Source organism: Neopsephotus bourkii, unplaced genomic scaffold, assembly GCF_033783945.1.
Source record: "Neopsephotus bourkii isolate Nb327-2 ecotype Australia unplaced genomic scaffold, CSIRO-AGI_Nbou_v1 NB_196, whole genome shotgun sequence".
In the NCBI taxonomy this organism is placed as follows: domain Eukaryota; kingdom Metazoa; phylum Chordata; class Aves; order Psittaciformes; family Psittacidae; genus Neopsephotus; species Neopsephotus bourkii.
Window position 1 is genome coordinate 968,507 of NW_026900709.1, and position 20,612 is coordinate 989,118.

The following is a 20,612-nucleotide window of genomic DNA, read 5'->3' on the forward strand; positions in this document are numbered from 1 at the left end:
GTTCTACTGAACACACTATACCCCCAGCTTCATGGCAAGCCTTGCTGGAAATACATGACTTTTCCTAGTTCTCCATCCTTCTCTGATAAGGTCACACGTTTATTACAATGGGTGCTCTTGGCTTCAGCATCTTTGTTTCTCTCTGTCGTTCCATCATCAGGTCTAAATGAGTTTAAATCCCTTTTTGGAGCAGTAAAACCAACAGATGTCTCGTAGTGACATAGGATGGCCTTTTCAAAACAGGCCAGCATTTATTACTCAACCGGAATGTAAAATGTTACGGTCTTTAGGTTATAATAGAAGAGGAAAGCTTCCATGCATGTCTCTGTTGGCAGCATCACATATCCCCCTGCTTTGCAAAGCCAGGATTTAATTTATTGCACTCACTCTGCTCTTACTTAATACAGCTTGCATATGTTTCTGGCCTTAACATTTCTTGCATATCGGGCTCAGGTAGGAGTGGGAAAAATCCCTGCAAGTGCCATGGCAGTGGCAGCAGTAGTTATCCTGAAGACATAGGAAAGGTTCAGAACTACATGCACATTATCATGGGACTAACAAATGTACCTTGTCAGCACTCTAAGGTTATTCTTCATGAGTATATTTGTGGCTTGGGAGAAACGTCGTTTCAGGTAGTATGATGGCCTTTGTTATCTGTTGACAGGTAAGAGCATGCATGTAGTCACTAGTGGCTATCGTGTGATAGATTTTTATTGCCTGAAAACTTTCCACGCACCACATAGTGTGTGTATATATGCATTGTTTGCAGCTGTTTCACACTGGGGTAAATACACTTGCTTAGGAATTCCAGAAAAATTATTTATTTACTGCATTTTAACCTTTTAGTTAACATATTCTCTTTCCTTCGGATGGAGATCATTTTGTGGTACCATCTAGTCATTGGGCATCCATTGTATCTCTAGCCATCTGCATTTATATACTGCCAGATATTAATAGCAAATAATGGTATTAGTAATTGCTGTCAGGCCTTCCACACTGTTGCCTGTCCCCAGCATCTGTTAGTCATAATAGTAGGTTCATGTTGTCCACTCCTAAAAAACAGCGCTAGTCCCCTGAAATCTGTGCATTTGAGAAACGAACTGAGAAGCTTATATGGGCAATTAAAAGCTTCTGGTTTATTATTCTTTTATTTGCCTCTTCACAAAGCAAGGAAGAACAGAAGCTGAATATTGTACTTGTGGTGACAGCTTGAATTGTTTGGGTTCATTATGTGAAGAGGCTGATGCTGAGATGTGTTACATTCTGCATGGGATACTTCTTTATTCTGAGCACATACGAATCTACACAAGGGGCTCTTTCTAGTCAGAGTTTACTCCAAATAGTCAAATTCAGATTATTTGGCTTACAAGGTCTTTATATTAAAAGGTTTATGTTATATGCTAAATATTCAATTTTGGTTTAAAATGCAAGGGGAAAATAATAAATTGTGGATCCATTTTTCTAGTTAAACCAAAGCTGCATTAGAAACTAGACTTCATTCTAGTTTTCCACTCCCTCCTTACACCCAGTTTTGAAATTCCCTTGTCTTTAGCTTTCAAAGCTTCAGGAAAGGATCCTGAATTTAGTGTCTTGATTCACCAAGCGGAGAAGAAACTGGTCTTGTAGCACTTGTTGGTTATGCTTGTCCCTGTGAAAGGATTTTTTGAAAGACAAAGGTGTTCCCTTGTAGTTTGTACACCTGCTGTTTTCTTTGATGCTGAGCAAATCACTTATCATGATGTATATGAATTTGCAAAACTGGCAAGAAAAGCTTGTAAGGCTAGAATTTTTCTGGTGGTAGTCTTAAGATGTCAGGCAAGTTGGACTTTCTTTGGGGGTGCTTTTGTTTGCGTTATTGGTGTCACTCAAAGCTCAGTTCTCATATAGTTTTCTCCTGCGTTACAATTGATTCTATTCAGAATGAAGTATTTCTTGATCTGGTCGAAGCTACAAATGTATTTGGGTAGAAAAAAAACAACCCTGTTCAAGTGGTTTCATCCATTCATTTTAAAGGGAGCAGATGTTTTTTATCTTAACGTTCACACCATATTTTCTAGGACATGATTTATTGCAAGAAACTATTTAAGCTGACTTTTTTAGTTAACTAAATATTGGTACCATATGTGAATGCTAGCACATCATAATTAATTGCAAATGGTGACCCTTTTGTTGACCTTAATTTTCCAGCATGCATACACAGAATTGAATCAAACTGTTCCAGCAAGTAGCAATAAATAAATATGACCAGCTAAAATACTTATTTCTAATACTTACGTATGATAGTACTGCTTTTTTTTCTAATTATTATTGAAGTTTGGACTTGTTTGAATTACCTACTAGAATTCAGAATATCAAATAAAAGCAAAAAGAGGGAGTTCAGGAAATCATCTTTTTGGTCTTCAAAAAAGAAAGATTCATATGCAGTAGGCAATCATAAACCTGGCATCTATAAAAGTTTAGCTCTCTTTCTGACATTTGTAAACTCATTAAGAATCCATTCAGGTTGCAGAAATGTAGCATGTAGTAATGTTTTAACCATTTAGATAGAATTTAGGAGTAGTTTATTCTTGAGTACTTTTTGAAAAATCTGTTACTTACAGAATTCTGTGGCAGTCGTATCCTGTATTCTCAACTTTTTATTTCTGTGCGTAATCTTAGGCCATTTGAAATCAGATGTGTTTCTTCGTATTAAGTAAAGCCTGAGGCTTATGAAGTTAGGCTTCGGACTCCTACCTAACCACACGGACTCCCCGTGAAGTCTGTAGAGCTCTAGAAGCTTACATGACTTTGTGACAAAACTACCTCCAAAACTATTTGTATGGGTGTGAATTAAGGTTGAACAGAGTCTTTGGGACTGAGGTCAAAAGTAACTTGCTGTAGCTCTTTATATGAGGCAGTCTGCTCCTTCCCTTTCTGTAATTCAGGTTTTGCTGGCTGTCACGATGAAGGAAAATTTCCAACTCATCATCTTCAGAAGGTAATGTAATATGGGCAAAGTCCCTGCTGTCCTCTTCCATCATAGTGGAAAGCATATTGATGTGCCTACTTGAATGAGCCATGGACATTATTTTTGTCTGTTGAAATAGTTACCTTGCCTTTTGTTTTAGTTTGTTAGGAGTTGGGGTTTGGGATTTTTAACCTGATTATGCTACTGGTTTGTTTTCTCTTTTAAGTTATGAAGTAAAAGCTGATAAAGACCTGGAACGGTACAGCAGAGAGGTCAAGAAAGCTATGGGACAGAAAGTACATCGGCCAACAAAGGAGACAGGAAAACAGAAACCCAAGCTGAAGGCTTCCCTCTCTGACCAGCAGAAGCTTGACAAGATATTTCATGCTCAAATTGAAAAGAAGCGGCAAACTGAACAGTCTATGAAAATTCTGACAGTGCCATTTTCTTTGAGTTCCTGTAGACATCAGCATCAGAGACATGAGAAAAATTATTCAGATCAACATGAGCTTTTCCTGATCCGTCACCAAAGTTTTCCTGATGTCTGGATATTTGCTGCTGAAAAAAAGCTGAGGTTACTCAATCCGTACAGATTGGAAGAAGCCCTGCTATGTAAAAGATTACTTATGAATCATAAGCTTCCAGTAGAGAAACTGGACAAGCCAATTATGTTAACAGACAGGTATAGTACAACTGAGCAAAAATTTGCATTTTATTTCGCGTTTTGTTTGGTAATTATTTACAGTAAATTCTGGTAAGGTCCTTTTTGCTAATTCTGTGATTATTTGTACATTCCTTTATCTGTAAGAACAGACTTTTATGCTTTGTATAGTTTTACCTTAGTAGTGAGCATGCCTGGTCATACTCCAGTTGAAATAAGTTTTGACCAGTTTATCAGTAATGCAGCGAAGACAAATTTCTTCCCCCAGAGAAAAATTAAACATTCCACATTTTAATGACTTCAGTGTCACTAACTTTCCCTCATGGATTAGGAAATAACTGATGTAATTATTATTATATGCCTAAACTTGGTCACTCTTTAAGATACTTGAATACTTGTGATTTTGTTCATTTAAACAAATTGCTTTCTCAGAATGCTTTGAAAAGTCTTGATCCCTCCTCACCACTTACTACTTTTTTTTCTGTTTTTTTTTTTCTCACAGTTTTAATTTTCGTATTTTAGTTTGTAACACTTTGGGGATGTTTGGTTTTTTTTTTTTCCCTAGTCTGATTGGTGGATCTCAGTATATGGCTGCTCTTTATAAAATGCAGAAGGATTACCCCAATTTCAATGGACCAGGTTATTTGACAGATCCAAGGCTTGTAGCAAATGGATTTCAGATAAAAGTGATAGAAGGTATGATGCTTTTAAAATCTTTCAATTATATTGGGGCTTGTTTCTTCTGATTTAAGGATTCAAATTATTGTTAAATGTATATCGTGTTATTCTACATCACCTTATCATTTGAAGCACTAACATCCTGCTTTTATTAACATTAAGATTTTATTACTTGCCAAATAATGTCAACTTCTTTGTAGAACATTGAGTAATGAAAACTGATAACTGAACAAAAAATTTCAGTGGTATTTCAAACAATACTCCATGTATTTCAAAGAAATACACGTTTTCTTTTATGTTTTCTTTTCTCAAAATGCTGGGTGCTGATATCCCTAATTGCCATTTTCACAGAATTTAGATTAAACTGATGAGAATTCTTTAGTCTTGGCAGCTGCTTCCAAGGTGATACTCACAGGTGCTTCTGCAAGTATGTGCTTTATGTGACAACTACTCTGCTTTGAGCAGTTGAGAAGGTCTGGTAAGGACTTGGATCTGGTTATTGACTTACTTTCATACCAGACATGAAATCCAGAGCCCAGAAGAGCTGGTAAAGACAAGATCACCACTCCTTTTGTTAGGGTTCAACTTGAACTTTGAGACAGCCTTTTTCTCAGTGCCTCTACATTCATCACAAAATAAATGTTTCATATACCTTTAGCAAGAGAGAGCAAATGTGTATACATTTTCCTGAAGAATGGTTCATAGGGATGCTGTTGGAAACCCAGGGGCAACCTACCCAGTGTCAGTTCTGTAGATAAGGATTTCTCTAGCAGAATTTCAAGAAAAGCAAAAGTCTTTGGGGATAGTACCTAGCTGACAGCTCAGAGGAAAGATTCACTATAAGAGCTGTTAGAAATGCTATAGCTTCATGCGTTACAGATCCCCACATATGTACAGTGATGACAGATGTACTGTAACATATGGGATCTTTTAAGGGTAGGTACAAAAATGGGATGTAGAGCAACTTCTTCACTTGGTGGCTGGCTCTTGGGAAGAACAGCCTAAGCTGTTTTCTTTGCTAATCATGCACAGAAAAAAAAAAAATCAACTTTTTTCTGACTGGCTAAATCAGCACATAAATAACAGACTTTGTAGGAGAGGTGTTCATGGTAAGCTTGGATTAAATGATTAGAGGACTAAAACATGTATTACAAGAGGCAGCTCTTGAAAGTTTTATTCAGCCTAGCAAATCAAAAGCTGAGGAGGTCTGTGGTACATCTCTAGGCCAAACATGGGAGAACAGAATTGTTGCTTAGCCTTTTTGCTCACATACTGGGTTTTTCCCACCTCCCGATCTTGTAAGTTTGCTCAAAATCTAATTAGTGTAAACTGGTTATGAATAAATTGAACATGAAAATTTGAAGAGAGTTTCTAGGCAACAATGGAGGAGAGTTGTTGATTGATCTTGTGGTACTGGAGATGTGTTGTGGTTTAACCCCAGCCAGCAACTAAGTTCCGCACAGCAGCTCACTCTTTTCCCTTTGGGTGGGATGGGGCAGAGGATATGAAGAGTAAAAGTGAGAAAACTCATGGGTCGAGGTAAAGACAAATTAATATGTAAAACAAGAGCCATGCTCACAAACAAAGCAGAACAAGGTATTCATTCACCACTTCCCATGGTCAGGAAGGTGTTCAGCCATCCCCAGGCAAACGGAGCTCCATCATGTGTGATGGTTACTTCGGAAGGCAAATGCCATCAGTCTGAACATCACCCCCTTCCTTCTTCCCACAGCTCTATAGGCTGAGCATGACCTCATATGCTCTGGAACATCCCTTTGGTCAGTTGGGGTCAGGTGTGCTGCCTGTGTCCCCTCCCAGCACCTTGTGCCACCCATCCTGCTCACTGCTGGGGTGGGGTGAGGAGCAGAAAATGCCTTGACTCTGTGTAAGCTCTGCTCAACATCTGTGTTATCAGCACTGTTTCCAGCACAAACCTAAAGCACAGCCCCATTCTAGCTACTACGAAGAAAATTATTTCAGCCAAAACCAGCACAAGATGGGGAAATGAGTTTTAAGATAGCGTGATTAGTTCAATAGCTATATTATACAATGTAACAGCAAGAGACTCAATAAGTAGCTGGGAATTATAACCATCTTCCAAACCTGTGTTCCTAAGTACGTAAAGTTAGGGAAATGAAATCTTATGAGGAAAGTGTTCTTATTTGGTTTACAATTAGTGGAAATTAAAGTGCTTTATATCACTATACAGTTCGACAACCATGGTCATGGACTTGATCCGTACAGATAACTCAGATGAAGAATGGGAATCTAATTCAGTTCTTTGTCCCAGTCTCATATTTTACCTACTTGAATGAAACGTTATAACATCTGAGACTTGTCAGTCATGTTTATAAGCTTCTGCTGATGACATTATAGGAGTTACAGCCTCTCTTATTAAAAGAGCATACCATCACAGATGAAACTAGAAATACCAGCAAACAAATGGAATTTCTCACAGCCTTTTTTCCAGCTGACCCAAGGATTTTTACTCAATACTTCATCAGTCCCTCTTTCTCTTTTTTTTTCCCTTAAACTCATCCCTGAAATATACTGTCTTTTACAGATATGCTACTGCCTGTCACAAATACTTATTAAAACTGAGTTTTAGAAGCACAGGTATTAATTACAAACACTTGTTACGTGTTCTTCTGTGGGAATTTTACTGTGCAGTCAAGTACTTTGTAGATTCTTGTTATATAATATCTATGTAAAGTGGCCAGGAGTGATTTGTCCCACTTAGACTGAAGTATTCGTTAGGATTACTCAACTTTGAGAGAACAGGTTTGTCTCATAAAACATTTTTCACCATCCTTATAGAAACGTTTTGTTGTTGTTTGCTGTCTGAATTCAGTGTCTATTTTTGTGGCTTACTTGAAACTCAGGCAAAGCCCAAAAGGGAGGCATTCCAATGTTGAGCTAGAGATTGCCTCAGAAAAGTTTTGTTTCTTCAGGAATATTGTTAACTTGGGGACAGTGGTTGCCACTTTGCATGGCTTGCTGCAGGGAGGTTTCAAGAATGCAGACGTGCATTTAACACATGGTAGCTGGAGAGTTTCACCTTGGCAGCATTCATAGGAGCATACCTGAACCCTATTCTCTGTGCATGTACCTTTATAAGTCATCTTTCCCATTTTTGGGTGTGAATTGGATCAGTCCTAGTATTTGCTGTTCCTCAATTGAACTATCAATTCTTTTTTGCTGTTAGGTTCCACTGTAGAATATTTAAAGGTCTGTACTTTCCTTTGGGACTTCAGCCTTGACGTGATCGTATTAGATGTCCCTTTCTGACTGCTGGTTGATTAATAGCTGCTAGTGCATGGCTTCCTCTTTCATCCTGGGTTAAGAGTTCTACTTTCTGTAGTAGTAGAACATTTCTCTTTCATGTCACAAGCAAAAGTTCCATTTCTTTAGCTTTGAATTTGAATGTGAAAGTGTTATTTTAGTAATTTCTTACTGCAAATCTGTCAATTGATCCATGTGGATAAGTCTATTACGACATCAGTGGCTCTAAGATACCTTCCAAAACAAGAACAAAAGAAATTTAGCTGCTCTAGTTTGATATTTAGCAGCTTTGGCTGCAGAATAAAGGGCTTTCCTTGACCCATAGTGATCTCTGAAGAGGACTGTCAGTCTACTCGGTTGCATTGTTTAAGTCTCAAAACGTATTCTGCCAAAAAGAAGGACCCTGAGTTTTCCTGCCCATTAACATGTATTGAGTCTCAAATATTAATTTGGAATGCAAGACCTCTTGCTTTGGTATTGAGCACCTCCTAGGGCTGTTTCCTAGATAAGTGTAACAAGTATAGGACTCTAGATTCATTCCTTACTTCCTCTTGGTTTGGGGAATGTTTTACAGGACTGACTTTAATTAATAACAAGAAGATTTGAACAGCTGCCTTAATTTGGAAGGTGTCTTTGGTAATTCCCTTGTTGCATTGGGCTTGCACCTCAACTGGTCTTTTTGTGAAATATGTTTCTTCTTAGGTTAAATCCCTACCTTTTGGCAACTTACGGCACAGAGGATTCTGATTCTTATTCTTTCTCAATTAAAAAAAAAAACAACTAAAATCAACCATCACATAAACTGTTTTTTCCTTATTGGGATGACTTGTCTGTAAGGCACAACTTCTATCGTAGGATTAAAAAAAAAATAATTAGTCTTGCACTAAATTTGGCACAACTTGGGGTTAATACTTGGAAATTGAATCTTACTCCTTCGCAGTGCTTGGCATTTGTAGAAGTACTCTTTAATGGCAAAGACCTTTTAGCTAGTGGAGTGGTTCTGACCTTTAGTCACTCTAATAACCTATTAGGTACATTTCTCACAGGCACAGCACGGAACATGCCTCACTCTGAACAGCATGGTACCATGTGACACCAGATACACTACTCCTAGTAGGCTTCTGAAAGGTCTAATTAGATCTTCCTGACAGGGACTCGATTCCAAATGGAGTTTTGTTCTTGTTCTGTCATTTAGTGGAAAAACTTTAAACTTCTGGCAGTGTTTTCCTTTTTCACAAATAACCTTGGATAGTTACTTCTTATTGTTTTGCTTGAGGAAAAGTCCATCCTTTGAATGCTCTCTCGTAAGATGGGAGTGTAGTTCACCTTTGCTCCATACTGTTTAAAGACTCTGTATGACTGCAGCCAAAGCTGTTTCAGTTCATCCTGGATCTTGGGTGTGCCCTATCTTCTTGTTTTGGTAGACTAAGGTCTTTTGTAATGTCTCCTTTTTTCTCCTTGTATTGATTCCTCAGCAGTCTAAGGAGTTTTCAGCTAGATATTTCTCTGGATAGCTGACAGTGAAAAACATGTTGTGAAACAGCTCAGAAAGTGCTTCTTACTGTAAGTATGTCTGGCAAAATCAATGGTTTCTTTGTGGAGCGTGCCAGTTGTTGTGATTTGCAAAGCTGTGACGCTGAGCTCCAATCTGTCTTTGCTGCCCTCCCACCCCTCATGTTCTGGCATTACTGAGTCTTCAAGTGATGCTACCTTTGGGAAAGCAATCTGTTTGCTTTTACTTAACTCAGTGTTCTTCGATCTGCCAGGCATTTTTTTGCTGGGTATAGCTTGCAATGACCCCTATGTACAAAGAGTGTTTCAAGAAGTAAAATGGGTTACTTTCTGTCCAGTTCTTCTTAAGATGTGTTTATTATATGAACCTTCACTGCACATCTGTTTGCCTTTGTGGAAGTCCTAGAGAGAGATGTGAATTCTTGGCTGGAAAAGAACTGAGAGCAAGGAACACATCTTACCTGATTTTGTAACAGTGGTGGGCCTTGGGCCATACTCCAAGGCGGACCTTTAGGGTAGAATTGTCTACCTGATAAAATACATGTATTCAACATATGTATATGCAAAGAATGTGCGTAGGCCTTAAAGAGCTGTAATAGGTAAATAACCCATCTTCCTTGGTAGTGTAATTTGCTTTGGCTCTTGTAACCGACAGTGGAAAATCATGCTGCTACTTAATTTCAGTTTAATTTTGACTGTAGACTGGAAGGTAGTCTTATAATGTCGCCTAATCTAGGTGGCAGCTGGAAGAGAACAGTTTTTCCTGGCCATCAAGAAGGAATTATCCAAAGATGATTGCGAATGCTTTGTTTGGAAAGAGAAAGGGGAAATTTGTAGCAATGAGAAATCCACATTTTTAGTCGATTGAAAGTTTATTTGTTCATAGAGATATTTTCCTTGGAAGTTGCAAAGCATTTCATAGACACTACCATGGAAACAGCTTGAATACTGCTGTTTGAATACTCAAAAATCTTAAAGTATATTTTATCAAAACTTTACAAGTACACTGAGGCTTGGACATCTGCTTATTTCATCAAATGGTGCCAATATCAGAATTCCTGCAAAGACTTGCAGAGATAAATATATGTTCATCAGCATTCAATGGGCTAATTTGCGGTCGAAAAAAATCTAAGCAGAAAAGGAGGAGTACACACAAACAGAAATACCAAAGAAGAAAACTTCCCTTAGCCAGGATTTTTATGATTTGTTCTTAGATTAGACTCTGTAAGTCTTTCAAATTAATGGTGAAGTCAAATCTGGTTGTCAAAATTTGCAGACAGGAGAATTGCTATGGGTAAAACTGAAGAGTATCAAGCAGTAAACATCTTGGTAGCAAGCTGTACCCAGGTATGACTGGTTTACTGAATTGGGGGGGGGGGGGGGGGGAAGTTTTGCAAAACCAAGGGGAAGTTTTGCAAATCCAGAATCTCACTGTCATGAAATTTTCATAGGATGCACTGGAAATACAAGTTTTTAAACTCAAAATCTTAGTACTTGAAACTTAACAAAATTTTGTTTTCCATCTTTGCTAGCACACAGAGAGGTAATTATTGAAAGCTTGTCAAATAGAGGTAATTATTGAAAGCTTGTCAAATAGAGTTCTCATTTTAGAGAGAAGGCAGCATAATCAACTGCCCCAGAATTGTTATGCAAATCTATTAAAGCAAAATTGGGATAAGATTAAAACCAGACTTTATCTTTTGCTCCTGTCTCTTTACTGGCAGCCTTTCCCATGGGGAAATATTGGCATAGCTCATCATCTTATCTCACCTTTAATAACTGGCAAACTTTCACATAGTTTAACATTTCCCTTTAAGCTGAATCTGATCACAGGCTTACAGCAGTACATAAAAATTGTCTGGGTTTGCTGGCCACGATTAGGGAAAGACAGCTTGAAAAAGAGAACGAAGACAATGCTGGGTGAAAAGGAAATAAAGTTTCACATCTAAAGCAGTGTTATATACATAACTGGAAGGAGGTTATGTGATTTGGGGGTGGGGGTGTTCTCTATATCAAATTCCTACTCTGCTCAAAGTATTTCTTGCCATGAAGCGTAAAAGGGCCCAGGAGTGTTATTTACCTGGTGACACCCCCATATTTAGAAAAATTTGCAATCTGCACCATATTTGTAACATTTATTTAATGACTGTCAAATAAGCAGTGCCTGGTCATGGATAACAACCTCCTTCTACTGGCTAATGAAAGTACATTGTGGTGACTTACACTGCATATGTTATTTCTCTCACTTCTGAAATCCATCACTTTTTTTGGATTAGAAACCTGAATGATCCCTTATCAACAGTTTCTTAGTTTAATCCACTTTGTAGCCATCTATTTGTCTCCAGCTCTTTTGACTATGCCAAAACCATTCATGACTCAGGCTGAATGTAATTTATCCTACCTGGAACCATTAAACAAGAGTAGATTTGTTTGTGTTATGAATGCATTCTTCCATGCTCACCTTATGAAGCTGTTCTTGGACTTGTGTTGGAAGAAAAGGGAAGTTGGCTATGTGGGTTGGGTTGAGGTTTCTGTGCACCCAGCATGAATGAGAGCAGCAGCTCTGAAGGACTGTACAAGAATATGTGAGCCTGACCCCTACAGAAATTGCTTCTGAGTGGGAGTGGAAGGAAAACCAACTGTAGAGTAGCAACTATATTCAAAATCTGTGTGAATAAGAACTGAAATCTCTTACACCTCAAAGATTTAACAGATACTTTGTTGAGAAGGTTGTTTAAATGTTTTATTCATCATTTGTATTCAGATTGATACCTGCTGCAGCAGACATCATATGAATGATAATACGAACCCTGTCACAGAGCCTCTAGTTATATGGCTTGTAATCTTCCATTGCTATGGTAGGAGAAAAAATGCTTTTTGTTTCACTGGAAGCTGAATTTGTTATTGTAACATTTGAACTCTACAGATGTTAAAACCAATTACATAGGAAATAGTGCCAACACTTTTTTTTTTTCAAATTAAATTGTATTTTACTACTAGCTTCTGCTTCAATTTCGTAAGTTTCCTAATTGCATTTGATTTGTGAGAATAATTTAGTAAGTGATTTTACATCGTTTAGTTTTCTCTGAATTACTCCAGAATAGAAATGAAAGCAGCGCATAAATTACTGTTTTGTGTTTTCAGGTGCTTCAGTTACAGAAAGTCACCTGGAAATAGAAGGGATGGCAAATTGTCTGCCATATTATGGTATTTCTGATTTAAAAGAAATTCTGAATGCAATAGTTAATGGAAATGCAAAGGAAGTGTATGAATGTAGACCCCTCAAAGTGATGAATTACTTGGAGGTAAGACAGAATTTTGCTTCTAAATACTGGCCAACTAATAATAAGTCATTAAGCAGCCTGAAAATCTTTCTGCAGCTTTCTGTTTTAATTAGTGTAGTTCTGTTCTAAACAGAAGTTACTTCTGAAAAGGAGAATATCCTATCCTCTCTGAGGTGTATGGGTTCTGCACTGCTTACCAGAATACTTCCATAACACACATCTAGAAGCAGTTGTGCAATGTGATACAATATATGCTGGAAGTTCATGTTCACAAAGTGTTTCTACATAGCCAGTTTTCAGACTAGAAAGACATTTCTCATGTTAGAATACAGAACTACCATAAAATTGCTTTGCAAAGTCTAGAAGGTAGTTGAATCCAGAACAGCCATAAAGATTTAATGCCTTTGTAAGTAAATCTATGAAGAAGTTACAGGTAATTTAAAGTAATAGTTTGAAAAGTAGGTGCAAATTGAAGCTTAATTTTCATGTAAACCTCAATGAGATGCACATCATGAAAATCACAGACACAGTTTTCACTTAAAGAAGAAAAATTCCTGATTCTTTCAAGGAAATGGAAACTTTTTTTTTTTACTTTTTTTTTTTTTGCTAGTAAAGCAAGCTATCACTTGGGGGTAAGACATTGAACTAAAAGTGAAGTCTCACAAATCATGAAGCTGATATGCCTCTGCATATGCTTGTGTTCAGTCAACACCAATAACTTCTGCAGTTAAAGGAAGCAACCAGCTGACAGCCAACAATTTTGTTAAGTCCACTCTCTTTGATGCAGTAGTGACTAAGTTCTGCAGTGCACTGACAGAGAGGACGCAGTGTGTTTGTTCTTTACAAGCAGCTAGCATTATTAGTTACCAGAAATACAGTGCTTGAGTAAAAGAATCTTTAATCTGTTTTCTTGCAGAAGTTACTATGCAACAGTTGGAACTGGAATGACTTTTATTAATATTTGATATGCAAACAGATAAAATCACCCATCCAGAGACAATAGTGAACATGAAGTTTCAGAAAACTAATATATGTGGTACTGGTTAACACTGGAGTAACTAACAGTAGTAGTTTTTTATCACTTCTTGTCTAGATGCTATCTTTAATCCCCGTTTCTAAGATCTCAGTTCAAAAATGTTACCAAAATATATCTTAAGTATCTTACACATTTGCTGACATGCTTTCCTTCAAAATGGGGACTAGGCATTTACACAAAATGTGTTTTATCTTTTAAATATGTATTACAGAAATCTTTCCCTGTCTTTTGGGGTCAGTAAGTTTACAGCTGCTTTTGGAGCAAGTGATTCTGTTGTGTACTACTGAACCATTCCTGTGCATTCATGAAAGAAGCTTGAGGAAGGGATAAGTGTTGAGACAGGAATGGTTTGTAACTCAGTGATCAACTTACAAACTTGGTTATAAACCTGGAAAATCGCAGACAAACAAGATTCAGGTTAAAATGTTATGAACACTGCTTCAGGTTTGTACCACATGAGGCGAGATTGTATGTCACATCCATTTCTGTCTAGGCAACATTACTAAAGTACAGAAGAGAGGGCAATAGCAGGAAGGCCTATCTTGGAGAAGGAAACCAAAAAACCTGACAACTTCTTTTTGAAGTTGCTAGATTCTTTGAGGATGGATACTTCACTAATTGTGTTTAGCAGTCACTTCTGCTTTCTGGTATTGAGAGATAGCTGGATGCAATAAACTGTAGTCTGTTAATACAACATTAATCTACAATTTCACTGTAGTGTTTTTAAAACTTTATTTAGCTGGCTGACTTCATGTTAGTTCTAAAATGTGGCTTGTGAACTGGTAAACACTTCAGCTGATACTGGTACCAACAGGAAGTAAGATACTCAGAAACACAAAGTATCTTGCTAAAGCGGACTGTAAATGAAAGAGTGCAGGCATGACCAGGAGGCTGACTGCGTGTGACTCCATTGTGGAACTGCCATGAAATGACCGATAAGATATGTTGGGAGTTACATTTGGGTTGCTGGGATTTAAAATATTTATCAGCAGAAAAGCGTGACCTTTAACAGTGAGTGATTAATTCTTGCTTTCTGGTAGCTCCAGGTTAATGTGTTAAAAAGCAGTACTTCAAAACCATTGGGGTTTTGTTTTTGTTTTTCCTTTCCACAGGGAGAAGCAGTACGCTTAGCTCGGCAGCTGCCCTTACATTTGTCAAAAGAAGATGTACAAAACACAATTTACAGGATGAAGCAACAGCTTGGAAAGGAAAATAAAGGCTGTGTTCATGGTCGTCCTTTCTTTCATCACTTAACAGATATTCCAGAAGTCGACAAGCACAGCTCCACGGAAATTGTTCAGTAAATGGAAAATTTTGTTTGGGATCATAGTTCTCTTGCTTAATCTTCATCATTACTCTCTAATTTCATCATGTTTTGTGCAAGGCTTTTGTATAATGACTTTTCATTATCATATGTTCCTCTTCTAGAGACTTACTTAAATTCAAATGCTACTTGAAAACTGGAAATAAAGACTGTAGATAAACAACTTATCACTGTTTCTAAAAAGAATTTATTGAAGTATTCTAAAATGGTTTGATACTTATCTTTTTGCTGCAGGTTTACAAAATGCCAGTATGTCACAATTTTTTAGATGTGAAGTGGTTAGAAATTGCTTTCGACAGCACCTGGCAAAGTTCATCGTACTGAGGACATGAGATGTTAATTTTCAAAGGAATGCCAGTTAGCTGTAGGTAATGTGACAGGACAAGGGGGAATGGCTTTAAACTGAAAGAGAGGGTAGATTTAGTTCAGATAATTGAGAAGTTGTTCTTCCCCGTGCACTTCCCTGTGGTGAGGCACTGGCACAGGTTACTCAGAGAAGCTGTGGCTGCCTTGTCACTGGCAGTGTTCAAGGCCAGGTTGGAAGGGGCTTGGAGCAGCTTAGTCTAGTGGAAAGTGTCCCTGCCTGTGAAAGGGAGTTGGAACTGGGTGAGCTTTGAGGTCTCTTCCAACCCAAATCATTCTAGGGTTCTATGATTTAAATGTAGCATTGCAATATGCAGTTATTATAGTTAAGGCTTCTGTGGTGGTGTACTTCTATTTGGAAACTGTTAGCATGTATAAATGAGCATTGAAGTCCTAGTGTCCAATCTCTAGAAACTTCTTCTACACATGAAAGTGTTATTCTTAATAGTACCCTCTTAAAATTGTTGATCAACAAAAACTGGCCAATGTCTTGAAAGGTGAAAGAATCAGAGCCACTGGAGCACAGGTCAGCACTGGAAGCAAGTACCTATGTGTTGGTGCAGTGCTACACACAAACTGTCTGAGGGGTGGAAAACATAACCTGCCCTCACTCAAGGAGAATATGACATAACTAGAGCAAGGTCTGCTATATAGAGAGCAACTTACTCTGGTAGACTTATTCACTCTGTTTCTACCAGAATGGAATGTTTATTCCTCAAATAGTAACCTACTTCCATAAAACTACCAAATTGTGCCTTCTTTGCATAGCAGATGTCTCTGGAAGAATATGTTTTAAAAATTTCAAGAAAGATCACATGGAAGATCCTGTCCATCCCTAGCATATCCTGGCACTATGAAAATGTGGTGGTAAGACCTACATTTGTAGTGTTGCTGCAGCTGTTACGTAAATGGTTGAAGATTGCTGGAAGACCTAAAGTGCAAGCTAGTTTGTGGACAGGAGTATTTGACCAGAAAAGCAGATGTTCAGTCTGAAAATGTAAATTGCTGATCTATTGCTCTGTATCATTGCTGAGCTGGTGAACTAAGTTAAGAAACCACATCACAGCAATACATGACAACATCTACATTCTAAACAGAAAAGTTTTATGCTGTTAAAGTACATTTATCCTTTTCATAAGAAGCAGGGATGATCAGAGGACATAAGCAGGATGTCTTTCCAAACTTAACCAGTGAGCAGGGCACAAGATGAGAATGTCACAGCAAAACTGGACGCTTGTTGACTGTAAATGTCACTTGGTGCAGAAGATGTGAATTTTTAGAATGGAAGTGAGAAGGTGGATGAAGACACAGGAAGGAGATTTGGCTCTTGGCTCTGAGGAGGAAATAGGATCCCAGCCTTGTGGTGGATGCAGAAGGTTATAGTTTGTTTATTTTTATTCTTGTTTGGATACAAACTGTGAGAGTTTAGAGAGTAGCCATTGCAGTGAGAAAAACCAAATGCAAGCTGGAGAATGGAAATCTATCTCCAAACTAAGTTTGTTGGAACTTAGATGAATATGTGCACCAATTTCAGTCAGTTGGGAATATAATATGTAGGGCTTAATGAGATTAATAATTGCTAGGGTTTTTTTGAAAAGGTAAAATAGCTGTATCCCCATTATACTGGAGCAAATATTGATATGTTTGCTAAGACCAGAATCATCATCAAGTGCTTAATAGGTATTCAGGCCCTAGGTTGAGGGTGAAAAGTGACGGGTAAATTGGTATTCACAGAAACCATGGAAGCAAATCAGTGTCAGGTGTTCCTGTGGGTGCAGATGTATACCAGGTTAGGCAATTTGGAGCTGGGCCTTCCCTCCTTCCCTAGTTCCTTCCTTACTTTCTGGTTGGGTTTGCCTTTACCTCAGAGGGCTGCTGTGGATTTCTTCCTTAGGTTACATGTATGTATAGTTTGTTTTCTGTTTCGGTGGGATATTGTTGGATTGTTGGGTGGCTGGGTACTGGCAAGCAGTGTAGCACAGATTCAGAGCTGTAAGTCTGGGTGTCTCCCCACTTTGTACCCATGGTTGGGGGTGAAGATTGAATCTGTAAGTTGATCTGGTATTGCGCTGATGGGAGATGGCTTCAGACAGGGTGGGTGTCCTTTATCCAGTGTGAACAGAGGGAAATGTTACTTTTTGTTTTCAGACATGCTCTTACTGATGGCTCTGTTGATGCATCCATTTTATGTTCCTTATTCAAACAACAAAAATACCCAGTTCTAGATTTACAAGTTTAAAAGAAGTAAAATGGTGTGCTTGATTTAATGGCTCTCAAAATGGGAGGCATGTCAACTTGTTGCCATTGCATTAGTACCTGGTCTTCTCAGGTGTTCCATTAAGTGATGAACACCATGATGCTCCCTGGAGTGCATGCAAAGTCTGCCTGTCCTTGCAGTCAGCCTTTCAGTCCCCAGCTGTATGGGCTGTTCGAAAAGAAAACCTGAAATGTGTAATAATGAGTAGACCAGGTGGTTGTTGTGCTTGACCTCAATACAAAACCAGGGAGGCAGGACCCGGTGGGTGCATGTCACAACAGAGAGCAGACAGGCTGCCACGTTATTGTACCTTGCACCATGGACCCATGGGAGACTTCTGGTGTTTGCAGTGCCCTCTGCTGGCATTTATTTTTGTACAATTTTGACCACTTAAAACAATGGGTAGGCAGTTTGGAGTTGACCATGAACCATCATTACTCCTTCCTTAACTTCAGGTCAAAGTGTTATTGCTTATGGTGCTTCTCATAGTGTGCATTTTTGCCTTCCCAGTGTATGCCTAGTGCAGGTAGCAGTGTTCTCTAAGTGCTAATCAGGAGCTTTACAGGTTAAAGCATGATCTCGTAATAAAATGTAGAAATCCTTTTGGATGTTTATAGCTTTGCATTTTGGAGGATCATTTGTAGGGTTGGTTTGGACACTTCAGTTCTGGTGATATATCTGTGGCTCGGGTGCCCACCTCACCGAAATTTTGAAACTTTGTGAGTTATTTTAATAGAAGACCACTGAATATCAATTTTCTGTTCAAGTACAGGAAAACCTCATTGCAAAAATAATTATTTTTCCCTGCATGTAAGTGTGGGCATAAACATAAAATGAAGGTAGCACCTTTTACATGTTTCTTTTCTGAATGTATTTAGGAATCTTAATAATGAAGTTCATGTGTCCTGTCAGTTAAGAAGTGTGTGTATGTGTGAAGGGATTTGGAGGATTTCTGGGGATTTTTTCTTCCTTTAGTATGAATAGTAGAAGTTCAGGGAATAATACCAAAACAGAGGAACGCTTCACTTATTTCAGGAGCACTTAGCGGTTACAGACAACAGTAAAATCTGGATGATGTAATTTGTGATTTCTTAAACTAAATTCTTCTTTTTCTATATTTCCCATGTTATAATATGGAGTGTTTAAAATACCCAGCAATAGAATCCGTACTCGTAAGGAGCACTCTCTTTAGTTGAACAAGCACCCATTCCTTGGTCTCTATTTATGCAAGATGGTTGGGGTTTTGGGGTTTATTTTTCCCCTCTTCTCCCCTGTGTACATATTGGTATTACCTTCATGAAACTAATAATCAGAGAGCAACTCTCTGGTCTTCAGAGCTTACCTTCTGTAAAGCAGGTCTAATTTTGGTTTGGTTGGGTATTGTTTTGCAAAATGATCTTATGATTCTAAATTAATTTTGTTGGCTGCAGTAGCAATATTAAAGGATCCTTGAATGTTTTGGTTCTTTTGTACTTTTAACAGTCAGGGTTAGAATTAGCAAGAAACTTATGGTACATCCATTTAATTTTGCAAATGGAAGGCTACCAGAAATAGCTTTTATTTTTCCCCTCACTCTCTCAAAGTATGGAGTATCGTATTTGAAATTATGGAGAAAATACATGTGGAAATATTTAATGTTTTGTTAATGGCTTCGAATTAAGCACACATTGTTGCAGATGATTTGGAGGACTTATTTAAAGTAAATATACAATTTCAAGCTCAATTATCATTCATAGTTTAGCTGAACATAGTGAGATATTAGGTCTGTGAATCTGATACAGTGTTACTTCATAATTACGATGCTATTTTACAGTAAATTTGATATAGAACATTTGCTAAAGGAAAGCTGCTGAATAGTGTGACCAACCATTTTATGGGACACATCTGGTGCATTAGTTCAGGATGTGCACTGCAGAAGAACAGAGCCTTTTGCATAAAATGAGAAGGAAGCTAACTCCACATGTATACATTTTGCGGACATGCGGAGAGGTTAAACAATTAGGAGTTAATTGTGTAAGCTAATAGGAGGGGTGTTTGTAACGTCGTTTCAAAATAGCTAAGGAGGAAATGGAGGGGAATTATTGTTTTAAAATCTCAAATGGTTTACACCTGTTAATGTTACGTTTAAAACAGCTGTTTCTTTTATTATCAGTAAACAGATGCAGAAAGTAATGGAATGTTTTAAAGCAATATGTTAATCCTGTCTTCCACTACTGAGCATTCTCACAATATCATGATATTGACTGTAATGCTGCTATCATCTGAAGTTATAGAATTCTTACTTATTTTGTTAATCACTTTTGTACCTGAAGTTTATCCAAAAGTTATTGCAGTCTTTTATCAACCCATCTTAAGACTTTTGGCACATCAGTAATTTAATCAGACAGTGATTTAATTGGGCTGAGTTACTTAGCCAAAGTAACCCTCAACTTTGCGTTCAAGGGTATTTTCTGTATTTGTGATTTCACCCTGAAATGAAACAAGCTATATTTATGACGTGAGAAAAAATTGCTCGAGGGCCTAAGCTAACCCATTTTGTATGAACTCTATATGGAGTTGGTTGGGATTATAGGTAATGTTTTGCCAGAGCATGCTCAGTGAAGTCCAGCACTGTATATCGGGATAGTACTGATCAAGTGGTGCAGGGAGAGTCTTGTTTAGAGCATGGAATTCCTTGTTGTCTCTGAAAAAAATTTTAATCCTTGTTCATTAATTTTATGTATGTCTTATAACAAATGTATTGCGCTACTAATGTTTTGAAATGAAGAATGGCTATGGTTCTGAAAGCCTCTTGGAAAAAACCACCTCAATGCTGCAGATGAAATACCATGTGTACCTAGAAAAGAAAACAAAACCCAAAGAAAAATGTAAACACAAAACCCGAGTATTTAAAGTATTAAAAAATCAGTGCCTAAACTTACCTGAAGTTTCCTAGTACCTGATATTCAGATGCTCAAAGATGGCAGTAGTGGTTCTTCAACTGGAAAACATATCAGTCTTAATTTTAGAACTATAGTAGCTGTAAATGTTCCAAAAAATGTAGCATTTGAATGAAATAACGTGTGATTGTGGAGCATTACTAACGCAGCACTCCAAGAACGGAAGCACAGAAGAAGTTACTGTGTAACTTGTTTGGCAGATTAGTTTTCAGGAAATGTAGAGACCAATGAATATGGCAGCTGCATTATGAAAATACTGTATTCAAGCCCAGCTCAAAATTGTTCATTCATGCATGGAGTAACTCAGCGTTAATTGAATCAATACATTT

The 20,612-nt window shown here is 37.8% G+C and overlaps 1 protein-coding gene across 7 annotated transcripts in view; it reads left to right on the forward strand.

Annotated features, from left to right (window-relative positions):
• PMS1 (PMS1 homolog 1, mismatch repair system component) overlaps positions 1-14,889 on the forward strand; it is a 46,322-nt gene extending 31,433 nt beyond the window's left edge. For 6 of the 7 annotated variants that reach the window (XM_061376227.1, XM_061376237.1, XM_061376216.1 and 3 more), the window contains 4 exons: positions 3,174-3,629; positions 4,174-4,304; positions 12,225-12,385; positions 14,513-14,889. In XM_061376227.1, coding sequence (XP_061232211.1) covers positions 3,174-3,629; positions 4,174-4,304; positions 12,225-12,385; positions 14,513-14,704 — 940 coding nt within the window. In that variant the 3' untranslated portion in view covers positions 14,705-14,889. Of the gene's footprint in view, positions 1-3,173; positions 3,630-4,173; positions 4,305-9,043; positions 9,132-12,224; positions 12,386-14,512 lie in introns of those variants that run through there. The other variant, XR_009728915.1, reaches the window with a different exon arrangement.
• The last annotated feature ends 5,723 nt before the right edge of the window (positions 14,890-20,612 follow it).